We start from the raw sequence: 22,898 nt of genomic DNA on the forward strand, positions 1-22,898 counted from the left end.
AGAGTCTGAGTTGTTATATATGTGTGTATATGTGTGTGTGGGTGTATATGTGTGTGTATATATATATATGTGTGTATATATGTGTGTGTGTGTGTGTATATATGTGTGTATGTGTATGTGTGTGTATATATGTGTGTGTGTGTGTCTGGAGTGACGGGTCTAAGTACCAGAACAGCAGAAGGTGCCGCCCGGCAGGAGTGAGGTACACGGGCAGCGCCATGGTGGGGGATGGGGGGGGGTGAGTGTGGGAATAGCAGGAGTGATGCGCACTGGGTTTCGGTACTGGATCAGCAGAGTAATTCCAGTTTATTAATGTATACAATGTATGTATATCTATATCCTAGAGCAGCAGTGTGCCGCGAGGTTCCTTCAGGCCTGACCAGCACTGAGCCCTGCTCTCAGCACGAGGCAGCAGTGGTGCCTCTTCACCGTGTAATCAGGCATTGCCTCTTCTCTCTCGCTGCAGCACACAGCTCCGCCCCATCCTCCTCCTCCAGGCTGAGCGTGCACTCAGCACCGGATGTGACTTACTCTGAGTGTTAAGGAGCTCTGCCGGCCACAGCTGTAGCCCACCCCACACCGCCTACTCCCTTATCCCGCACAGGTTTATAGAGGGAGCTGGTCCGTTGTGACGGGTCCATGGGTGTCTCTGCCCTCTATCTCCTGGGCTCTCAATACCTCCCTAGCTCTTCCCTTAAACATGCGAGTCCTCTCCATGTCCGCACGGCCTGCACCGTGGAGGGTGCTGGCCACACAGCATTTCTCTTAATGTACCTGTGCCTTGACTTGAAAAGGTTGGGAAACATTGTCCTAGAGGAGAGGAGGGACAGGGGGCTTAAGCTACAAACAGACATTTAAATACCTGAAAGGTGTTACAAATGCACAACAATCAATGGAAAGGAAGCTGAAGAGCTAGAGGTCATGATATGAAGCAGGGATGTGCATTAGGGAGAAACAAAATAGGAAATGAGACAACATTTCCTATTTCGTTTCGGGTCATTTTCAAAATGGAAAGATTTAAAGTCCAACAACATTTTGTCAGAATTTCGCTGCAGAATTTTGTCAGATTTTCAAAATTGGGGAAAAAAAAGTAACCCGTTGAGCCTAGGCCTAGCCAGAATAGGCCGAGATCCAAAGCAGGAGCCCTGACGACAACACCTCAGCCTAGGCCTAGGCTCAAAGCCGGGGCCTTGCCTAGGCAGAGGCCATAGCCCAACGCAGGGGCCACAGCCTATGCCCGAGCATGACACCGGGGTCTCAGCCTAAGCCTTGGCCCTGTGCCGGGGCCTTGGCCGAGAACTAAGCAAAGACCCAGGCCCGGGAAATTTCCTGAACCCCTCTTTGCTTTTCCATCCAACACCACAGGCCAAGTCCCAATGCTTGAGTCTTGGCCCAAGCCCAGAAGCAATGCCAGGGCCTGGCCCAGAGACGAGATCCTGATGCTGGGGCCTCAGATCAGGGTCAGGTCCAGGCCCAGCCATGGGAGACCAGGCCTCAAACATCCACGGTTTTATTTCTTCGTCCTTTTTCTTGAAATGATGCTGTCCACTGGGGATGCCCAGAACTAAATTAATTCTGGCTGTACAACAACTTAGGAGTTGTTGTACAGCCTCAGCTTAGGAGGATGCACCAGAGTTAATTTACTCCGGCACATCCCCAGCAGATGGCACCATGTCAAGAAAGAAGACGAAGAAATAAGACTGCAGACCTACTGGGCCTGGGCTGCCGTGGCTGGGCCTGGGCCTGACCCTGGGCTAAGGCCCCAGAGTTGAGACCTGGCCTCTGGACTGGCCCCCAGTATTGCGCCTGGGCCCAGGTATCAGAACCCAGCCTTGGCCTTGGCATTGGGACTAGGCCTTCAAGCCTGGACCTTGAGTAGGCCTAGGCTGAGGTTGCAGCGATCTTCCGCACTCTAGACCTACACAAGGCCAAGGCTTCAACACGGGCCTAGGCCTCGTTGTCAGAGCCCCTCCAGATCAGGTAAGTGGAGGCTGCGGAGAAAAAGGGGGTGAAGGAGATAGGGGGAAAGGGGAAGGACATAGCAGAGGATTCATGAGAATATAAATACAATTAGCAACATAGACAGCAGACATTATTATAGGAAAACAGTCCACTGAAGCCCGTGGGAGAAGGGACCGTAAGGCATTTATCCAGTGCAGCTCACGCTGAAGTAAACATCGAGGGATATTAACCCTGCCCTTCCCTCCCTTCTCAGGGTATGTAACCTTTTTTCATTTGCACCTTCTTGAATGCCCAAATGTGTGTCTTTTTACTCTGTGCGGGACCTGTTTCCTGACAGTTTCCAGCCTTTATTTTGATTGGCTCTCTCTGATCACATGATTTCCTTATGTCACCAGTTTTGAAGCTTTCTGTTTGATAGTTCAGCTCAGTTCCTTTCGGGCTTGGCTGAACCTTTGCCTCTATGAAATAATTTTTAGCTGTTTCTGGGTAAGCTGCCATTTTACCACATCCGCTATGCCTTAATGTTTGAGTTGCAATGTTTGTTTAATTGTTTATAGACGCAAGTCCTCCCTGACGCAGCAGCAGTGAAACACGGTTCCTTGTCGGGGGACCAAGATGGATTTCATCCTGTTAACTGCATCGTCGCATTATGAAAATAAAAGCCTTTGATGAACTTCTCTGGAACTCCTTTGGACATTATAGGTTATTTGCCACACACCTCTGTGTTTTTGAATTTTGCCGATGATACCAAAATCTGCAACAAGATGGACAGCCAGGAAGGAGTAGAAAATATGAGGGGGGGATCAAGTGAACCTCGAGGAACGATCTAAGGTCTGGCAGCTAAGATTTAATACTACAAAAAGCAGAGTAACGCATTTAGGATACAAAATTCCAAGGGAGAGGTGCAGTATTGGAAGTGAAATTTTTGTAAGCACAAAGGAAGAGCGGGATCTGGGGTTGATTGTATCTGATGATCTTAAGGTGGTCAAACAGGTGGATAAAGTGACAGTGAAAGCCAGAAAGATGCCTGGCTGCACAGGGAGAGGAATGGTCAGCAGACAAAGGGAGGTGATATTGCCCCTGGTGAGGCCTCACAAATCGGAAAAAGTTCTTTTTCACTCAATGCACAATTAAGCTCTGGAATTCATTGCCAGAGGATGTGGTTAGTGCAGTTAGTGTAGCTGGGTTTAAAAAAAGTTTGTATAAGTTCCTAGAACAGAAGTGTTATGCTCAGGCTTGTGGACCCTTGGCCGACGAGAGGATGGTATACCTTTCGGAGGGTCCGTAGGCTCTCTCGTCGGGTGGCGAGGCAGAACAGGAGGCAGGACCAGCTGACCCTTGGCACTGGAGACTGAGGCAAACACGGAGACGATGAAGAGAGGAGATAAGGCACTGTGTCTTCACCACTGGTGGTCTGCGGTCCCCCCGGGAGGAGCCTGTAGGGACCCGACCGCTGGGACTTAGGTGGACCTAGGGAGGTCAGGGTAACGGTGCAAAGGCCAACTGGAGCTTCTCCCTGGAAGCCCGCGGTCCCCCCAGGAGGAGCCCGTAGGGACCCGGGCAGCTGGGACTTAGGTGGGCCCTTGGAGACGGAGTCTTGAAGGAGTCCTAGATCGAGTGCCAGAGGGTCGTCGCTCACCAGTCCGAAGTTGTGTACCAGAGAATCACCACTTGCCAATCCGGTCAGAAACCAGATAATCACCGTAAGTCAATCCGAAGTCAGGAACCAGGAACACCAAGACGGAACAGGATCCAAAGCTCAAGGACTCACCGAAGCAAGCAGACTGGACAGCGCTGGAGGACGTTGCCAAGTCACTGGATGAGCAGAGGAAGCTGCCTTTTATACTTCCTCTGCCCTGGCTGATAGAGAACAGGTGAGGCCATTTAAAGAGATGGGTCCCTTTAATTCTGTGGAGGGGGCGTGGCCTCATGCTTAAGCATGGCGGTGGCCATTTTGGATTTCCCCCGCGGAGGGGAGACGCCGCTGGGGGGAAGCAGGACGGCTTCCCCTGCAACGGGCAGCGCCGGAGGCCGCGTGGGCATGATGGCCCGAGTCGGAGCCCTCCACCGGGGCTCCCGCGGCACCGCGAATCAGGTAGGGGGCCGCGGTCGTGGGGCGCCACGGCCGCGGAGCACAACAAGAAGTCCATAAACTGCTAATAATCAATAAGGATTAGTAGCTTCAGATCTATTCATTTAATGTTTGGGTACTTGCAAGGTATTTGTGACTTGTTTGGCCACTGTTAGCCACAGGATACTGGGGGCTTGATGGACCTTTGTTCTGACCCAGTATGGCATAAGCTTATGTTCTTATGGTATACTGTGTGCAATTCTAGAGACTGCACCTTCAGAAGGATATAAACAGGAGGGAGTCGCTCCAGAGGGGGTTGCTAACATGGTCAGTGGTCTTCAGTCTAAAGCGTATGGGGAGAGACTTAAAGTTATAAACATGTACACCCTGGAGGAAAGGCGAGATAGGGAAGATAGGATAGAGACATTGAAATATCTCGCAGGTTTCCATGTACAGGAGGTGCAGCCTCTTTCAATGGAAAGGAGGTTCTAGAACCGAGGGTCCTGGGATGAGGGTGAAGGGGAGAGGGGGGTAGACACAGGAGTGATCTAAGGAAATATTTATTTACCGAGAGGGAGATGAATGCATAAAACAACCTCCCAGGAGCGGGGACAAGTACAGGGGGAAGAGAGAAAGATCATAAAACTGAGTAGTTGATGTAGATAGGCAGACTAATAGGCTAAAAGGAAAATTAGTTTTTACCTGCTAATTTTCTTTCCAGAAATCCACGGATCAGTCCCGAGAAGTGGGTTTATGCATCCTACCAGCAGATGGAGGCAGAGAACAAAAAACCTTTGAGGCACTGCTACATAACCGAGGGTGCCACCTGCCGTCCCTCAGTATTGACCTGTACCTAAGCCAATATGTCTACCTTAAGAAACCCCAATAAACCTGGGGCGAACAGAGACTTAAACATTGGAGCCCCCTGAAAAAACTAGGCCTTCTTAATGAGACAGAAAGCACATCTCAAACTATGTAGACTTCTCATTACTCTGAATATATCACATATCAGCTCAGCAACATCCAGAAGCGAGGAAGTCTTTCGAAAGATGGGGATGGGTCTCTGGACTGATCCACGGTACTTCAGGAATGAAAATTAGCAGGTAAGAACCAATTTTATTTTCCTGTTGTACCCCGTATCAGTCCAGACAAGTGAGATGTATCCAAGCCCCTCTATTCTGGATGGGAACTTGAAAGATCAACGCGCAACACACTTTCCCCAAAAGATGCTTTCCCTGGCGCCCGCACACCCAAGTGGTAACGTTTGGATAAAAGTGTGAAGCGAAGACCATGTCATTGCACGACAAATCTCCTGCATAGAAAACAGCTGACACTCCACCCAGGAGGTTGCTTGCGCCCTAGTGGAATGTGATCTCAACCCCTCCGGCACCAATCAGCCCTTACAGATGCAAGATGAAGCTATTGTCTCTTTCAGCTATCATGCCATAGTGTCCTTGGACAAAAAGATGATCAGATCTCCGAAAGGCATTTGTCGATAAAAGAATTCTGCACCCATCTAGTAAATGACGCTCCCTCGCCATAGGAGCATCCGCAGACAAATACGGCAAGGCCGGTAACTCGATCACCTGGTTAAGGTGAAAGGAGGAAACCACCTTAGGCAAAAAAAGAAGGAAAACTTGCAGTTCAAAAATCCTCCCTTCTGGCTGAACTGATAGGCAGAACCTGGGGAACGAGGAGCCACAACTCTTCCTTCTTGAATAGATGCTACTCATCGCCCTCCACCATAGGGAACTCATCTGGATCCAGTTCATCCACGTTAGGGATGTGAATCGTTTTTGAACGATTAAAATTATCGTCAGATAATTTTAAAATCGTCCAAAATCGTTAGAGTGCACGATACAATACAAATGCCCACGATTTATCGTCAGGGGCATTTGTATTGTATCGTTAAATAGGGCACACCAAAAAAGCCTCTAAACCCACCCTGACCCTTTAAATCAACCCGACCCGACCCATCGCTATTTTTTTTTTTACGGAGGCCCGCGCTGCAAAAAAACCCAAAAAAACCCATCTGACCCTTTAAATCGACCCCCCCCCCCCTCCCGACCCGACCCATCGCTTATTATTTTTTTACGGAGCCCCGCGCCGCAAAAAAAACCAAAAAAACCCATCCGACCCTTTAAATCGACCCCCCCAAAACCTTTTAAAGTTACCTGGTGGTCCAGGGGGTCCTCGGGGGGCCTCGGGGAGAGAGCCAAGGGGGCCTCGGGGAGAGGAGAGATCCAGGGGGGCCTCGGGGAAAGATTTCCCAGCATCAGCTGTTCTAAAAAAAAAAAAAAAATGGCGCCGATGCCCCTTTGCCCTTACCATGTGACAGGGTATCCGTGCCATTGGCCGGCCCCTGTCACATGGTAGGAGCACTGGATGTCCGGCGCCATCTTTACTCATCAGCCCATATTATACTATGGGCTGATGAGTAAAGAAGGCCGGCGCCATCTATAAAGATGGTGCCGGCCATCCAGTGCTCCTATCATGTGACAGGGGCCGGCCAATGGCACGGATACCCTGTCACATGGTAAGGGCAAAGGGGCATCGGCGCCATTTTATTATTTTTTTTTAGAACAGGTGATGCCTGGGAAATCTTTCCCCGAGGCCCCCCTGGATCTCTCCTCTCCCCGAGGCCCCCCTGGATCTCTCCCCGAGGTCTCCCGAGGCCCCCCTGGACCACCAGGTAACTTTAAAAGGTTTTGGGGGGGTCGGGAGGGGGGGGGCTCGATTTAAGGGGTCGGATGGTTTTTTAGTTTTTTTTTGTGGCGCGGGCCTTCGTAAAAAAATAATTAGCGATGGGTCGGGTCGGGTCGGGAGGGGGGGGGGGGTCGATTTAAAGGGTCGGATGTGTTTTTTGGGTTTTTTTTTGCGGCGCGGGCCTTCGTAAAAAAATAATTAGCGATGGGTCAGGTCGGGAGGTCGATTTAAAGGGTTGGATGTGTTTGGTTTTTTTTTTTGCGGTCCGGGCCTCCTAAAAAAATGTGAATTGGAATCGGAAACGATTCCAATTCACATATCTTAACGATCAGATTCGAGCCCCCCCGCAGCCGAATCTGATCGTTAAGACGATCTGGCACACGATTCACATCTCTAATCCACGTCACCATCAGGATCAGAATTTGGGTTAAGGTCAGCAGACATATCCGGGCCCACTCACGAAAGATCTGCAGCATCTTACTGCATAACATTGGAGACCTCCCAATTCCCGGAGACCTTCTCAACCCCTGCGTGGCCAAGGCCCAGTTGCTGTAGAAGATATCCTGAGCCATCAGAAGATCCCACCTTCTGATTCTTGGCCAAGCGACCAGAACCTTCTCACCGAGATGCTTCCCCCTTGCTCCCTTTCTCGCCAGAAAGCCCTTATGTATGAGGAGTACAAACTCCAGGGAATATCCTCCAGATCCGCAGGACCATGATCCGACAATCTACCTTCAGACTCCCCTCCTCCATGCTGATCCTCCTCAGGTACCTGAGATAGAGGGGAGAGCGGAGGAGGAGAATCTCAGGCCCCTCCAGGAGCCCGCAGACCACTGCCCACGCTCCTCTGACGATCTGGCTGCAGCAATTGGTCCCTCTGGGACCTCAGCTACAGCCTCCAATGAGCTTGAAGCCCTCCGGGCTCCTGAAGTGCCAGAGGAAGTTCCCTCCCTTCCTCCAGCACAGCCAGTGCAAAGGGAACGGGAACTGAGGTGGGCCGACCAAAAGCCGCAAGCCTTGCAGGCCACTACGCGCAGCTTTTGCGCCATTTCCACGGGCCGCCAAAGGAAAAACTGCTGAAGGAAAAGCGATGGTGGGGCGCGTTGCTGCACATACAGGCTGCACAAGCGGTCAGGAGGCACCACAGTCAAGCCATGCTGCCGCACCGCGGCGAATAGCGCACAAAAAAAATGCCTTTTTTTCCCAATAATTTAATTAAGGCTACAAAGACAAGAATCCTTCCCTTTATGGGGACGACGGCAGGCAGGAGGAGGCTTCAGAGGCCATGAGGGAGCCAGTCCCCTGGCTAATCAAGGCCTCTGACACCAAAGGGCTACAAACAGGCAGGGGTTACCACCACCCCCCCCCCCCCCCCCCACCGCCCCAGTCACCCAGCTCCACCTGAGGGATGGCCCATGAAGGTCCCTAACACCTTAGGGAGCAACAAGTCAAATCCAAAATCTTCTCCTCTGTTTTCCTTTTACTAAAAGTAGTCAGACTGCAGGTTTGCACCTCTCCCATCTGCTGGAGACAGAAATACTGAGGGACTGCAGGTGGCACTCTTAGTTATGCAGCAGTGCCTGAAAAGATTTTGTTCTCTGCCTCCATCTGCTGGTAGGGAGGCAAAACCCCACTTGTCTGGACTCATCTGGGGTACGAACAGGAATGATCTTTTTCTGCCGTCACGTTTCTGTGATCTCTCTTTTCCACTTTTCTGGTGTCTTCTCCTAAATTCTTTCCAGGCTCTCCTTTCCATTTTTCATTTCTTCTCTCTTTTCCTGTCTTCTTCCCTTCCTTCCCCACATCTGTCTGTAACATTGATCTATCCCTGTCATCTTTTTCTTCATTTTTCTCTACTCTGCCCTTCTATCATTCATAGCTAGATTCTACTGCTCATTCACCCCCTCTCTTACCCACCAGTCCATGGTCTCCCTCTTTCCAGACCACCAACCGCCCTCTGTCCCTCCTTCGCTAGCCTTCTATTCCCCCTCCCCAGCTCTCATCTACCTTCCACTGATTCATTTGCTCACCCACTCCATCTCCTTTACACTCATCCTTTCTTGCATCAAAGAGAACATAAGAACATAAGAAATTGCCATGCTGGGTCAGACCAAGGGTCCATCAAGCCCAGCATCCTGTTTCCAACAAAGGCCAAACCAGGCCACAAGAACCTGGCAATTACCCAAACACTAAGAAGAACCCATGCTACTGATGCAATTAATAGCAGTGGCTATTCCCTAAGTAAACTTGATTAATAGCATTAATGGACTTCTCCTCCAAGAACTTATCCAAACCTTTTTTAAACCCAGCTATACTAACTGCACTAACCACATCCTCTGGCAACAAATTCCAGAGCTTTATTGTGCGTTGAGCGAAAAAGAACTTTCTCCGATTAGTTTTAAATGTGCCCCATGCTAACTTCATGGAGTGCCCCCTAGTCCTTCTATTATCTGAAAGAGTAAATAACCGAGTCACATCTACTCGTTCTAGACCTCTCATGATTTTAAACACCTCTATCATATCCCCCCTCAGTCGTCTCTTCTCCAAGCTGAAAAGTCCTAACCTCTTTAGTCTTTTCTCATAGGGGAGCTGTTCCATTCCCCTTATCATTTTGGTTGCCCTTCTCTGTACCTTCTCCATCACAATTATATATTTTTTGAGATGCGGTGACCAGAATTGTACACAGTATTCAAGGTGCGGTCTCACCATGGAGCGATACAGAGGCATTATGACATTTTCCGTTCTATTAACCATTCCCTTTCTAATAATTCCCAACATTCTGTTTGCTTTTTTGACTGCCGCAGCACACTGAGCCGACGATTTCAATGTGTTATCCACTATGACACCTAGATCTCTTTCTTGGGTTGTAGCACCTAATATGGAACCCAACATTGTGTAATTATAGTATGGGTTATTTTTCCCTATATGCATTACCTTGCACTTATTCACATTAAATTTCATCTGCCATTTGGATGCCCAATTTTCCAGTCTCACAAGGTCTTCCTGCAATTTATCACAATCTGCTTGTGATTTAACTACTCTGAACAATTTTGTGTCATCTGCAAATTTGATTATCTCACTCGTCGTATTTCTTTCTAGATCATTTATAAATATATTGAAAAGTAAGGGTCCCAATACAGATCCCTGAGGCACTCCACTGTCCACTCCCTTCCACTGAGAAAATTGTCCATTTAGTCCTACTCTCTGTTTCCTGTCTTTTAGCCAGTTTGCAATCCATGAAAGGACATCACCATCTAACCTATGACTTTTTACTTTTCCTAGAAGCCTCTCATGAGGAACTTTGTCAAACGCCTTCTGAAAATCCAAGTATACTATATCTACCGGTTCACCTTTATCCACATGTTTATTAACTCCTTCAAAAAAGTGAAGCAGATTTGTGAGGTAAGACTTGCCCTGGGTAAAGCCATGCTGACTTTGTTCCATTAAACCATGTCTTTCTATATGTTCTGTGATTTTGATGTTTATAACACTTTCCACTATTTTTCCTGGCACTGAAGTCAGGCTAACCGGTCTGTAGTTTCCCGGATCGCCCCTGGAGCCCTTTATAAATATTGGTGTTACATTTGCTATCCTCCAGTCTTCAGGTACAATGGATGATTTTAATGATAAGTTACAAATTTTTACTAATAGGTCTGAAATTTCATTTTTTAGTTCCTTCAGAACTCTGGGGTGTATACCATCCGGTCCGGGTGATTTACTACTCTTCAGTTTGTCAATCAGGCCTACCACATCTTCTAGGTTCACTGTGATTTGATTCAGTCCATCTGAGTCATTACCCATGAAAACCCTCTCCATTACGGGTACCTCCCCAACATCCTCTTCAGTAAACACCGAAGCAAAGAAATCAATTAATCTTTCCGCGATGGCCTTATCTTCCCTAAGAGCCCCTTTAACCCCTCGATCATCTAACGGTCCAACTGACTCCCTCACAGGCTTTCTGCTTCGGATATATTTAAAAAATGTTTTACTGTGAGTTTTTGCCTCTACAGCCAACTTCTTTTCAAATTCTCTCTTAGCCTGTCTTATCAATGTCTTACATTTAACTTGCCAATGTTTATGCTTTATCCTATTTTCTTCTGTTGGATCCTTCTACCAAATTTTGAATGAAGATCTTTTGGCTAAAATAGCTTCTTTCACCTCCCCTTTTAACCATGCCGGTAATCGTTTTGCCTTCTTTCCACCTTTCGTAATATGTGGAATACATCTGGACTGTGCTTCTAGGATGGTATTTTTTAACAATGACCATGCCTCTTGGACATCTTTTACTTTTGTAGCTGCTCCTTTCAGTTTTTTTCTAACAATTTTTCTCATTTTATCAAAGTTTCCCTTTTGAAAGTTTAGCACGAGAGCCGTGGATTTGCACACTGTTCCTCTTCCAGTCATTAAATCAAATTTGATCATATTATGATCACTACTGCCAAGAGGCCCCACCACCGTTACCTCTCTCACCAAGTCCTGTGCTCCACTGAGAATTAGATCTAAAATTGCTCCCTCTCTCGTCGGTTCCTGAACCAATTGCTCCATAAAGCTATCATTTATTCCATCCAGGAACGTTATCTCTTAGCATTTCCCTGTCCATCTCACCATCTTGACCAGGTGGACGGTAGTATACCCCTATCACTGTAGTCTTCCCTGATACACAAGGGATTTCTACCCATAAAGATTCAATTTTGTATTTAGTCTCATGCAGGATGTTTATCCTGTTGGACTCTATGCCATCCCGGACATAAAGCGCCACACCTCCTCCCGAGTGCTCCTCTCTGTCATTGCGATATAATTTGTACCCCGGTATAGCACTGTCCCATTGGTTATCCTCTTTCCACCATGTCTCTGAGATGCCAATTAAGTCTATGTCATCATTTACTGCTATACATTCTAATTCTTCCATCTTACTTCTTAGACTTCTGGCATGAGCCTGTGAGCACCTGAATGTGAAAACTGTGCCCTCCCCTCCCCCACACACGTCCAGGACCCATCCCATCCCCTACCCCCAGTAACCAGAGCTGTCACATTAGCCAGGGACACTTCCAGCCGCATGCAGAGGGAGGGGGCCCTGGGGCAGGGGTCTGCGTGCAGGCATTTTAAAATTTTCCCTTGGATTTTTTCAGCAGACGTCTGCCCTCGGAAGAAGCCGGTGCAAGTGACCTGCGCGCTCTGTGCCCGTGACAAGGGTGAAAGCGAACGTCCGCGCGCGCGCATCTCGTGGCGTGGAAGGCGCTCCTTACCTGCTCTGACGGTCAGGGTGCTGCTGCTGCTGGCCTCTCCCACCTCGTTCACCGCAGTCACCGTGTACGCGCCGGCATCCTGAGCCGTCACCTGCCTAATGAGCAGGGTGTGCCGCTCTCCTTCCACCTTCACCACACGCGTGGCGCCGCTCCTGAGGAGGGCACGCTCCTTCATCCAGTGAACTGTAAGGACGAGAAGGAAGGCGCTTTAGGAAACCTCTTAAACCACTCTCCAGGTCACCAACAATACGTCCACGTCCTGAGATTCACATTTCCCAGGGAAACTCCTTAACTTACAGTCTAAATGCTCTGCAGCCACCGTCGATGGAAGCCTCGGGCATGCGAGAGAGATTTTGCTTTAAGATGGTTGCACTCTGGATGTATGCGAACGATGCACAACTGGACAGCAGCCCGGGGCTGACGCCTTGACCATTAAAACTTGCTAATTTAATGCTTTTTTAAATCTCTGATCCCATTTAACAATGCTTTCAGGTTATTACAGAGGGAACTTTCAAAGCCATTCACCCAGCTCTATACAGTGCTTTACCGGGGTGCAAGGTCCTGTCTGAATCCTGACCCCCTCTGCTTTGTTAATAAGTACACGGGGACTTCCACGGCAGACATCCTTCAAGCCACATTAAAACAAGGCATTCCAGGCCCGATGGCCTATGCAGACCAGAGATGTGCATCTCCTGCGCTCCCACAATGCTTTGCAAGAGGGCGGGGAAACCCAGCATGGCATTTCTTATATTCTTCTAACCCTCTCCGGTCCCCTCTTTTGGCTCTAAAGACAGGTTTGCAGCTGAAGAGGGAGAAGCTTCTGGCACTTTCTTGGTGGCAACAGGTTCGGTTTCCCTGGAGTTAGATCTATCATTGTGCCTCAAAGTTGGATGTGCGTGGAGAGTACTGCCATCCCCCTACCCATGCCCCAGCACAGGAGGAACACATCACAGCCGACCGAGGCAGGCCACTGGCATCAGATTCGCCTGCTGGCGATTCCCCACAGTTCGTTTCAGTTCTCGGGGAGGATTTTCTGCGCCTTCAACGAGCCAGGCCTGCAGCAGAGACCGTGGGGGAGTCTGTGGCTGAGATTGGTCAGGAGTGGCAGAAGAGTGGAGAGTCGTCTCGGCGTTTGCCCCATGTGGGAAGGCAGAATGGTCCCATGAGGCTGCAGGTAGTGACTTTAAACTCAACTTGGGCGGCTCTACAAGCTCTGGAAAACGTTTCGACGAGGTAGCTACGTTCTCCAAGGAGATTCAAGCTAAGTGCTCGGTTTATGATACTACATTGCTAGACCTGCTGGAAAACTGGAAACCCTGCAACATCAGATTTCGGACGTCTCCAAGATTAATAGTACTTTTTTTTTTTTTTTTTTTAAAGGAAAGTTTGGTCCTAAAATCAAAAGTAAAAAATGTGGAGACCGCTGAGAGGAGAGATAACCTGAGTGTTGGACTTCCTTCAATATCCTGTGATTTCTGCTAGGGGAATATTTGCAGGAGATTTTGGAATAATCTGCAGAGCAAGGCCTCTGACTGCAGAAGAAGACATGGAGGAGGAAATGGTCCAAAACCTTAGGAAGTTTCCCAGTTGTTACAAAGCTCCCTGGAGGATGGAAACATTTCAGCGACGCCTCTAGTTCCCTTTGCATTAGAAAGGGAGAGAGAGGTCTCACTGCAGACTTTCTTCCAACATAGAGGGGACGTTTTCTGGATTTAATATTCTCTGTTTTAGGGATGTGCATTCATTTAGTACGAATTAGGCAATTTCAACGAAATCTGTAGGTTCTGGATTTTCTAGATGTTAAAAAGGTAAACAAAAGGAAGAGGAAAAAGAAACTGATCTGGTCCTCAAAGGAGGTGGCTGAAAAGATAAAAGCAAAAAGAACAGCGCTCAGGAAGTATAAAGGATCCCAAAATGAGGAACACAGGGAAGAGAATCTGGTGACAGTGAGGGAGATGAAGAAAGAAATCAGGAAAGCAAAGGATCGAGTGTAAGGAAGGATTGACAGAGAGGTAAAGAGAGCTGACAAAACATTTTTCAGATACATCAGAGAAAGGAGAAAGGTCCAAAGTGGTAATAGTGAAACTGAAAGGTGGAAATGATCAATGTGTGGAGAGAGATGAAGAAATGGCAGAAATATTAAACAAATACTTCAGTTCTGTGTTCACTAAAGACGACCCTGGAGAAGGACCCTCACTGGTTGACAGGAATGTGGATGAGGGTGGAGTAGATGAAACTCCATTTACAGAGGAGAATGTATGGGAAGAGCTGGGGAAACTGAAAGTGGACAAAGCCATGGGGCCTGATGAGGTTCATCCCAGGATACTGAGGGAGCTCAGAGATGCGCTGGCGGCTCCGCTGTGTGACCTGTTCAATAGATCCCTGGAAAGTGGACAAAGCCATGGGGCCTGATGAGGTTCATCCCAGGATACTGAGAGAGCTCAGAGATGCTGGGGGCTCCGCTGTGTGACCTGTTCAATAGATCCCTGGAAATGGGAGTGGGGCCGAGTGATTGGAGAAGAGCAGTGGTGGTCCCGCTTCACAAGAGTGGGAGCAGAGAGGAGGCGGGAAACTACAGACCGGTTAGCCTCACCTCGGTGGTGGAAAAATTAATGGAGACTCTGCTGAAGGAAAGGAGAGGGAAGTATCTACAGTCAGGAGGAACTGCTGGACCCGAGGCAGCATGGATTCACCAGGTGAAGATCCTGTCAGACACATCTGATTGATTTCTTTGATTGGGTGACTAAAGAATTGGATCAAGGAAGAGTGATTGATGTGATCTACTTGGATTTTAGTAAAGCTTTTGAGACTCATGAACAAAATGAGAAGCTTGGAAGTGGATGCCAAGGTAGTAGCGTGGATTGAAAACTGGTTGACTGATAGGAGACAGCGTGTGATGGTAAATGGAACCTGCTCTGAAGAGAGAGCGGTGTTAAGTGGAGAGCCACAGGGATCGGTATTGGGACCGGTTCTATTCAATATCTTTGTCAGCGACATTGCGGAAGGGATAGAAGGTAAGGTTTGTCTATTGGAGGACGACACTAAGATCTGCATCAGAGTGGACACGCCAGAAGGAGTAGAAAGAATGAAAAGGGATTTAAGAAAGCTGGAAGAGCGGTCAAGGATTTGGCAGCTGGGATTCAGTGCCAAGAAGGGCAGAGTCATGGATCTGGGGTGCGCAGTCCAAAAGAGCCGGATGTGATGGGGGGGTGAAAGACTAATGTGCACGGACCAAGAGAGGGATCTGAAGATGGCAAAGCAATGTGACGAGGCGATAGCTAAAGCCAGAAGAATGCTGGGCTGCATAGAGAGAGGAGCATCGAGTAAGAAAAGGGAAGTGATTATTCCCTTGTACAGGTCCTTGGTGAGGCCTCACCTGGAGTACTGTGTTCAGTTCTGGAGACCGAATCTCAAAGGAGACAGAGACAAGATGGAGGCGATCCAGAGAAGGGCGACCAAAATGGTGGGGGATCTGCATCAAATGACCTATGAGGAGAGGCTGAAGGACCTGAATATGTACATCCTGCAGGAGAGGAGGTGCAGGGGAGATAGGACACAGACCTTCAGATACCTGAAAGGTTTTAATGAGGCACAATTGCCAAACCTTCTCTGCTGGAAAGAAATCAGTAGAACTAGGGGTCACAAAATGAAACTCCAGGGAGGAAGGCTCAGAACCAATGTCAGGAAATATTTCTTCATGGAGAGGGTGGTGGATGCTTGGAACTCCCTTCCCGAGGAGGTGGTGAAGACAAAAACAGTGAAGGAATTCAAAGGGGCATGGGATAAACACTGAGGATCCCTAAAGATTAGAGGATGGGAATGAAGAAACGAGTGCTGGAGTGGCAGTTAATACCCTTAATGAATAAGCCTTGATACTGTTAATGCAAATCCATCATTGCTCTCTGCTGCAATGGAATAAGAAATGGGGAATTGGATTCAGACAGCAACCAAGGGCCCTAACTATGATGACCTAGGAAACTGATAAGTATGGGGGTAACCTGCACGGCACAGCAGATACCACCGTAAGCTTGTTGGGAGACTGTATAAGAAATTGCCATACTGGGTCAAACCAAGGGTCTATCAAGCCCTTATGACATCCTCGGTTCTATTCACCATTCCCTTCCTAATAATTCCTAACATTCTGTTTGCTTTTTTGACTGCTGCATCACACTGAGCCGACGATTTTAAAGTATTATCCACTATGATGCCTAGATCTTTTTCCTGGGTGCTAGCACCTAATATGGAACCTAACATCGTGTAACTACAGCAAGGGTTATTTTTCCCTATATGCATCACCTTGCACTTATCCACATTAAATTTCATCTGCCATATGGATGCCCAATCTCTTCTCCAAGTTGAACAGCCCTAACCTCTTCAGCCTTTCCTCATAGGGGAGCTGTTCCATCCCCTTTATCATTTTGGTTGCCCTTCTCTGTACCTTCTCCATCGCAATTATATCTTTTTTGAGATGCGGCGACCAGAATTGTACACAGTATTCAAGGTGCGGTCTCACCATGGAGCGATACAGAGGCATTATGACATTTTCTGTTTTATTCACCATTCCCTTCCTAATAATTCCTAATATTCTGTTTGCTTTTTTGACTGCCGCAGCTCACTGAGCCGACGATTTCAATGTGTTATCCACTATGACACCTAGATCTCTTTCTTGGGTTGTAGCACCTAATAAGGAACATAACTAGTGGGCCAATACAGTAAAAATCGCGGGAGAGCGGGCGAGCGCCTGCTCTCCCAGTGCATGCACAGGCCACTCTCTTGTGCGCGCGATTCCGTAAATTAATTTATTTAAATTAGGGCCCGTGGTAAAAAGAGGCGCTAGGGACGCTAGCGCATCCCTAGCGCCTCTTTTTGGACAGGAGCGGGGGCTGTCAGCGGGTTTGACAGCCACCGCTCAATTTTGCCGGCATCAGTTCTTGAGCCCGCTGACAGCCACGGGCTCGGAAACCGGACGCCAGCAAAATTGAGCGTCTGGTTTTCAACCCGCGAGCCGCGGGCCCATTATAAATTTTTTTTTTTTCATTTTTAACTATTTGTAACTTTTGGGACTTCCAAAAATTACAAATAGTTAAAAATGTGCTTAGCTGCACATTTTAATTTCTGAATCGCGTGGGCATAACTAATAGGGCCATCACCATGCATTTGCATGTTGTGGGCGCTATTATTTATTTATTTATTTTTTATTTAAAAACTTTTCTATACCATCGCTAAGTTATATACCATCGCAACTGTTTACAAATAGGCACATAGACTAAGGTAAGTAAATGTAGGATATCTTACATTCTAACAGGTGCCAATAAAGTTCGGTTACAATTTCATAAATAAAATCATTCTTTGAGTAATGTTGGTCAAGTCCAGATATATTATTGAGTTACTATCTCTTTGAGATATTACTTCTTAAATGTAGGATTGAGTAAATTCATTCTCATCTGCATTAGTTTCGGGGGGGTTGGACGTGCGTTTTCAGCGCACTATTACCCCTTACTGAATAAGGGGTAAAGCTAGCGCGTCAAAAACGCGCATCCAAATGCGGGTTAACAGTGCGCTCCGCCGGAGCGCCTGTATTGTATCGTCCTGATTGTGTAACTACAGCAAGGGTTATTTTTCCCTATATGCATCACCTTGCACTTATCCACATTAAATTTCATCTGCCATTTGGATGCCCAATTTTCCAGTCTCACAAGGTCCTCCTGCAATTTATCACAATCTGCTTGTGATTTAACTACTCTGAATAATTTTGTATCATCTTAAAAAATGTGATTATCTCACTCGTCGTATTTCTTTCCAGATCATTTATAAATATATTGAAAAGTAAGGGTCCCAATACAGATCCCTGAGGCACTCCACTGTCCACTCCCTTCCACTGAGAAAATTGCCCATTTAGTCCTACTCTCTGTTTCCTGTCTTTTAGCCAGTTTGCAATCCACGAAAGGACATCACCACCTATCCCATGTCTTTTTACTTTTCCTAGAAGCCTCTCATGAGGAACTTTGTCAAATGCCTTCTGAAAATCCAAGTACACTACATCTACTGGTTCACCTTTATCCACATGTTTATTAACTCCTTCAAAAAAGTGAAGCAGATTTGTGAGGCAAGACTTGCCCTGGGTAAAGCCATGCTGACTTTGTTCCATTAAACCATATTTTTCTATATGTTCTATGATTTAGATCTTTAGAACACTTTTCACTATTTTTCCCGGAACTGAAGTCTGGTCTGTAGTTCCAGGATCACATCTGGATCCCTTTTACATTGGCCACCCTCTAGTCTTCAGGTACAGTGGATGACTAATGATAGGTTACAAATTTTTACTAATAGGTCTGAAATTTCATTTTTTAGTTCCTTCAGAACTCTGGGGTGTATACCATCCGGTCCAGGTGATTTACTATTCTTCAGTTTGTCAATCAGGCCTACCACATCTTCTAGGTTCCCCGTGATTTGGTTCATTTCATCTGAATCATTATCCATGAAAACCATGTCTGGAACGGGTATCTCCCAACATCCTCTTCAGTAAACACCGAAGCAAAAAAATCAATTAATCTTTCCGCGATGGCCTTATCTTCTCTAAGTGCCCCTTTAACCCCTCGATCATCTAACGGTCCAACTGACTCCCTCACAGGCTTTCTGCTTCGGATATATATTAAAAAGGTTTTACTGTGAGTTTTTGCCTCTACAGCCAACTTCTTTTCAAATTCTCTCTTAGCCTGTCTTATCAATGTCTTACATTTAACTTGCCAACTTTTATGCTTTATCCTATTTTCTTCTGTTGGATCCTTCTTCCAATTCTTGAATGAAGATCTTTTGGCTAAAATAGCTTCTTTCACCTCCCCTTTTAACCATGCCAGTAATCGTTTTGCCTTCCTTCCACCTTTCTTAATATATGGAATACAATATTCACGCCTTTTGCACACTTTTTACCTTTGTTGCTGCTCCTTTCAGTTTTTTTCTAATTATTTTTCTCATTTTATTAATGTTTCCCTTTTGAATGTTTAGCACAGGAGCCATGGATTTGCTTACTGTCCCCCTTCCAGTCATTAAATCAAATTTGATCATATTATGATCACTATTGCCAAGTGGCCCCACCACCGTTACCTCTCTCACCAAATCCTGTTCTCCACTCAGAATTAGATCTAAAATTGCTCCCTCTCTTGTCAGTTCCTGAACCAATTGCTCCATAAAGCTATCATTTATTCCATCTCTCTAGCATGTCCCGATGATACATTTACCCAGTCAATATAGGGGTAATTGAAGTCTCCCATTATTACCGCACTACCAATTTGGTTAGCTTCCCTAATTTCTCTTAGCATTTCATTGTCCATCTCACCATCTTGACCAGGTGGACGGTAGTATACCCCTATCACTATAGACTTCCCCGACACACAAGAGATTTCTACCCATAAAGATTCAATTTTGTATTTAGTCTCAAGCAGGATGCTTATCCTGTTGGACTCTATGCCATCCCGGACATAAAGCGCCACACCGCCTCCCGAGTGCTCCTCTCTGTCATTGCGATATAATTTGAACCCCGGTATAGCACTGTCCCATTGGTTGTCCTCCTTCCACCATGTCTCTGAGATGCTAATTAAGTCTATGTCATCATTCACTGCTATACATTCTAATTCTCCCATCTTACTTCTTAGACTTCTGGCATTAGCATACAAACATTTCAAAGTTTGTTATTTGTTTGTATTTTCATTTTGCTTTTTAATTGATAGGGATAAGTTAGAATTTTTTAGCTCAGGTGAGTCTTTAGTTACAGGCACTTGGACTACTTTTCTTATTATTGGAACCTCACCGTCGGGATGCCCCAATTCTAATGCATCATTAGTATCCTTTGAAGATACCTCCCTCCAAACCATGCACTGCCATCCTTTCTATGTTTATTTGTAAGTTTCAGGGGAGTCATATTTTTTGGGGGAGACTAAGCAGGGCAGGTTATTTCTTCAGAATCAGTCATTCGCTACACAAGAAAGAGCTCTAGGCATCATAGTGGATAACACATTGAAATCGTCGGTTCAGTGTGCTGCGGCAGTCAAAAAAGCAAACAATGTTGGGAATTATTAGAAAGGGAATGGTGAACAAAACGGAAAATGTCATAATGCCTCTGTATCACTCCATGGTGAGACCGCACCTTGAATACTGTGTACAATTCTGGTCGCCGCATCTCAAAAAAGATATAATTGCAATGGAGAAGGTACAGAGAAGGGCAACCAAAATGATAAAGGGAATGGAACAGCTCCCCTATGAGGAAAGGCTGAAGAGGTTAGGGCTGTTCAGCTTGGAGAAGAGACGGCTGAGGAGGGATATGATAGAGGTCTACAAAATCATGAAAGGACTTGAACAGGTTAATATAAATCCGTTATTTAATCTCTCAGATAATAGAAGGACCAGGGGTCACGCCATGAAGTTAGAAAGTGGCTCATTTAAAACAAATCAAAGAAAATTATTTTTCAATCAGTGCATAGTTAACCTCAAATTCATTGCCAGAGGATGTGGTTACAGCAGTTAGTTTGAATGGGTGTAAAAAAAGTTTGGATAATTTCCTAGAGGAAAAATCCATAAACTGATATTAATCAATAAGGAATAGTAACATGGGATGTATTTAATGTTTGGGTTCTTGCCGGTTACTTGTCACGTACCTGTGACTTGAATTGGTCACTGTTGGACACAGGATGCTGGGCTTGATAGACCCTTGGTCTGACCCAATATGCAATATCTTATGATCTTATGTTCTTATTTACAGATCCAATACTGCTCCTTGGTTTCCTTAATGGGGCCTCTCCTCTGTAACTTTGTTTTGTATAAGTAAACACTACTGTGGCTCCATAACATCCCTTCCCCGCCGCCATTTGACTGTGAGCTGTTACATCCACTATACCCGTTAACGCTGATCTATAAGCCCACTCATACACATAAAGCAAGAATACACCATGAACAAACGAAGACAGGGTCTTTATCAGACATCACAATGATACATGTAAAGCATGAATACAGCACTGACAGCTGAAGTCTGCACCTTTACCAGAATCCCATGCAGACGTCACGCTGATACATGTAAAGCATGAATACAGCACTGACAACCGAAGAGTGCACCTTTACCAGAATCCCATGCGGACTTCGCACTAATACACATAAAGGATGAATACAGCACTGACAGCTGAAGAGTTCACCTTTACCAGAATCCCATGCGGACTTTGCACTAATACACGAAAAGGATAAATACAGCTCTGACAGCCGAAGAGTGCACCTTTATCAGAATCCCATGCAGACGTCACGCTGATACACGTAAAGCATGAATACAGCACTGACAGCTAAAGAGTGCACCTTTATCAGAATCTCATGCATCACAATGATACATGTTAAGCATGAATACAGCACTGACAGCTGAAGTCTGCACCTTTATCAGAATCCCATGCAGACGTCACGCTGATACACGTAAAGCATGAATACAGCACTGACAGCTAAAGAGTGCCCCTTTATCAGAATCCCATGCAGACATCCCGATGATACATGTAAAGCATGAATACAGCATTGACAGCTGAAGAGTGCACGTTTATCAGAATCTCATGCATCACAATAATACATGTTAAGCATGAATACAGCACTGACAGCTGAAGAGTGCCCCTTTATCAGAATCCCATGCAGACATCCCGATGATACATGTAAAGCATGAATACAGCACTAACAGCTGAAGAGTGCCCCTTTATCAGAATCTCATGCATCACAATGATACATGTTAAGCATGAATACAGCACTGACAGCTGAAGAGTGCCCCTTTATCAGAATCCCATGCAGCTGTCAGTGCTGATACATGTAAAGCATGAATACAGCATTGACAGCTGAAGAGTGCACGTTTATCAGAATCCCATGCATCACAATGATACAAGTTACGCATGAATACAGCACTAACAGCTGAAGAGTGCACCTTTATCAGAATCCCATGCATCACAATGATACAAGTTACGCATGAATACAGCACTGACAGCTGAAGAGTGTCCCTTTATCAGAATCCCATGCAGACGTCATGATGATACATATAAAGCATGAATACAGCACTGACAGCTGAAGAGTGTCCCTTTATCAGAATCCCATGCAGACGTCATGATGATACATATAAAGCATGAATACAGCACTGACAGCTGAAGAGTGCCCCTTTATCAGAATCCCATGCATCACAATGATACAAGTTACGCATGAATACAGCACTGACAGCTGAAGAGTGCCCCTTTATCAGAATCCCATGCAGACAACATGATGATACATGTAAAGCATGAATACAGCACTGACAGCGGAAGAGTGCACCTTTATCAGAATCCCATGCAGACGTCACAATGATACATGTAAAGCATGAATACAGCACTGACAGCTGAAGAGTGCCCCTTTATCAGAATCCCATGCAGACATCCTGATGATACATGTAAAGCATGAATACAGCACTAACAGCTGAAGAGTGCCCCTTTATCAGAATCTCATGCATCACAATGATACATGTTAAGCATGAATACAGCACTGACAGCTGAAGAGTGCCCCTTTATCAGAATCCCATGCAGCTGTCAGTGCTGATACATGTAAAGCATGAATACAGCACTGACAGCTGAAGAGTGCCCCTTTATCAGAATCCCATGCAGACATCCTGATGATACATGTAAAGCATGAATACAGCACTAACAGCTGAAGAGTGCCCCTTTATCAGAATCTCATGCATCACAATGATACATGTTAAGCATGAATACAGCACTGACAGCTGAAGAGTGCCCCTTTATCAGAATCCCATGCAGCTGTCTGTGCTGATACATGTAAAGCATGAATACAGCACTGACAGCTGAAGAGTGCCCCTTTATCAGAATCCCATGCAGCTGTCAGTGCTGATACATGTAACGCATGAATACAGCACTGACAGC

General features: G+C 46.3%; 1 protein-coding gene across 1 annotated transcript in view; it reads right to left on the bottom strand.

The window, feature by feature from the left end:
• The window catches only part of SPEG (striated muscle enriched protein kinase), a 497,600-nt gene that overhangs the window by 359,568 nt on the left and 115,134 nt on the right, over positions 1-22,898 (bottom strand). Inside the window, exon 7 of the mRNA XM_029605011.1 lies at positions 11,986-12,168. Coding sequence (XP_029460871.1) covers positions 11,986-12,168 — 183 coding nt within the window. The remainder of the gene's footprint in view (positions 1-11,985; positions 12,169-22,898) is intronic.

Source organism: Rhinatrema bivittatum, chromosome 6, assembly GCF_901001135.1.
Source record: "Rhinatrema bivittatum chromosome 6, aRhiBiv1.1, whole genome shotgun sequence".
Taxonomy (NCBI): domain Eukaryota; kingdom Metazoa; phylum Chordata; class Amphibia; order Gymnophiona; family Rhinatrematidae; genus Rhinatrema; species Rhinatrema bivittatum.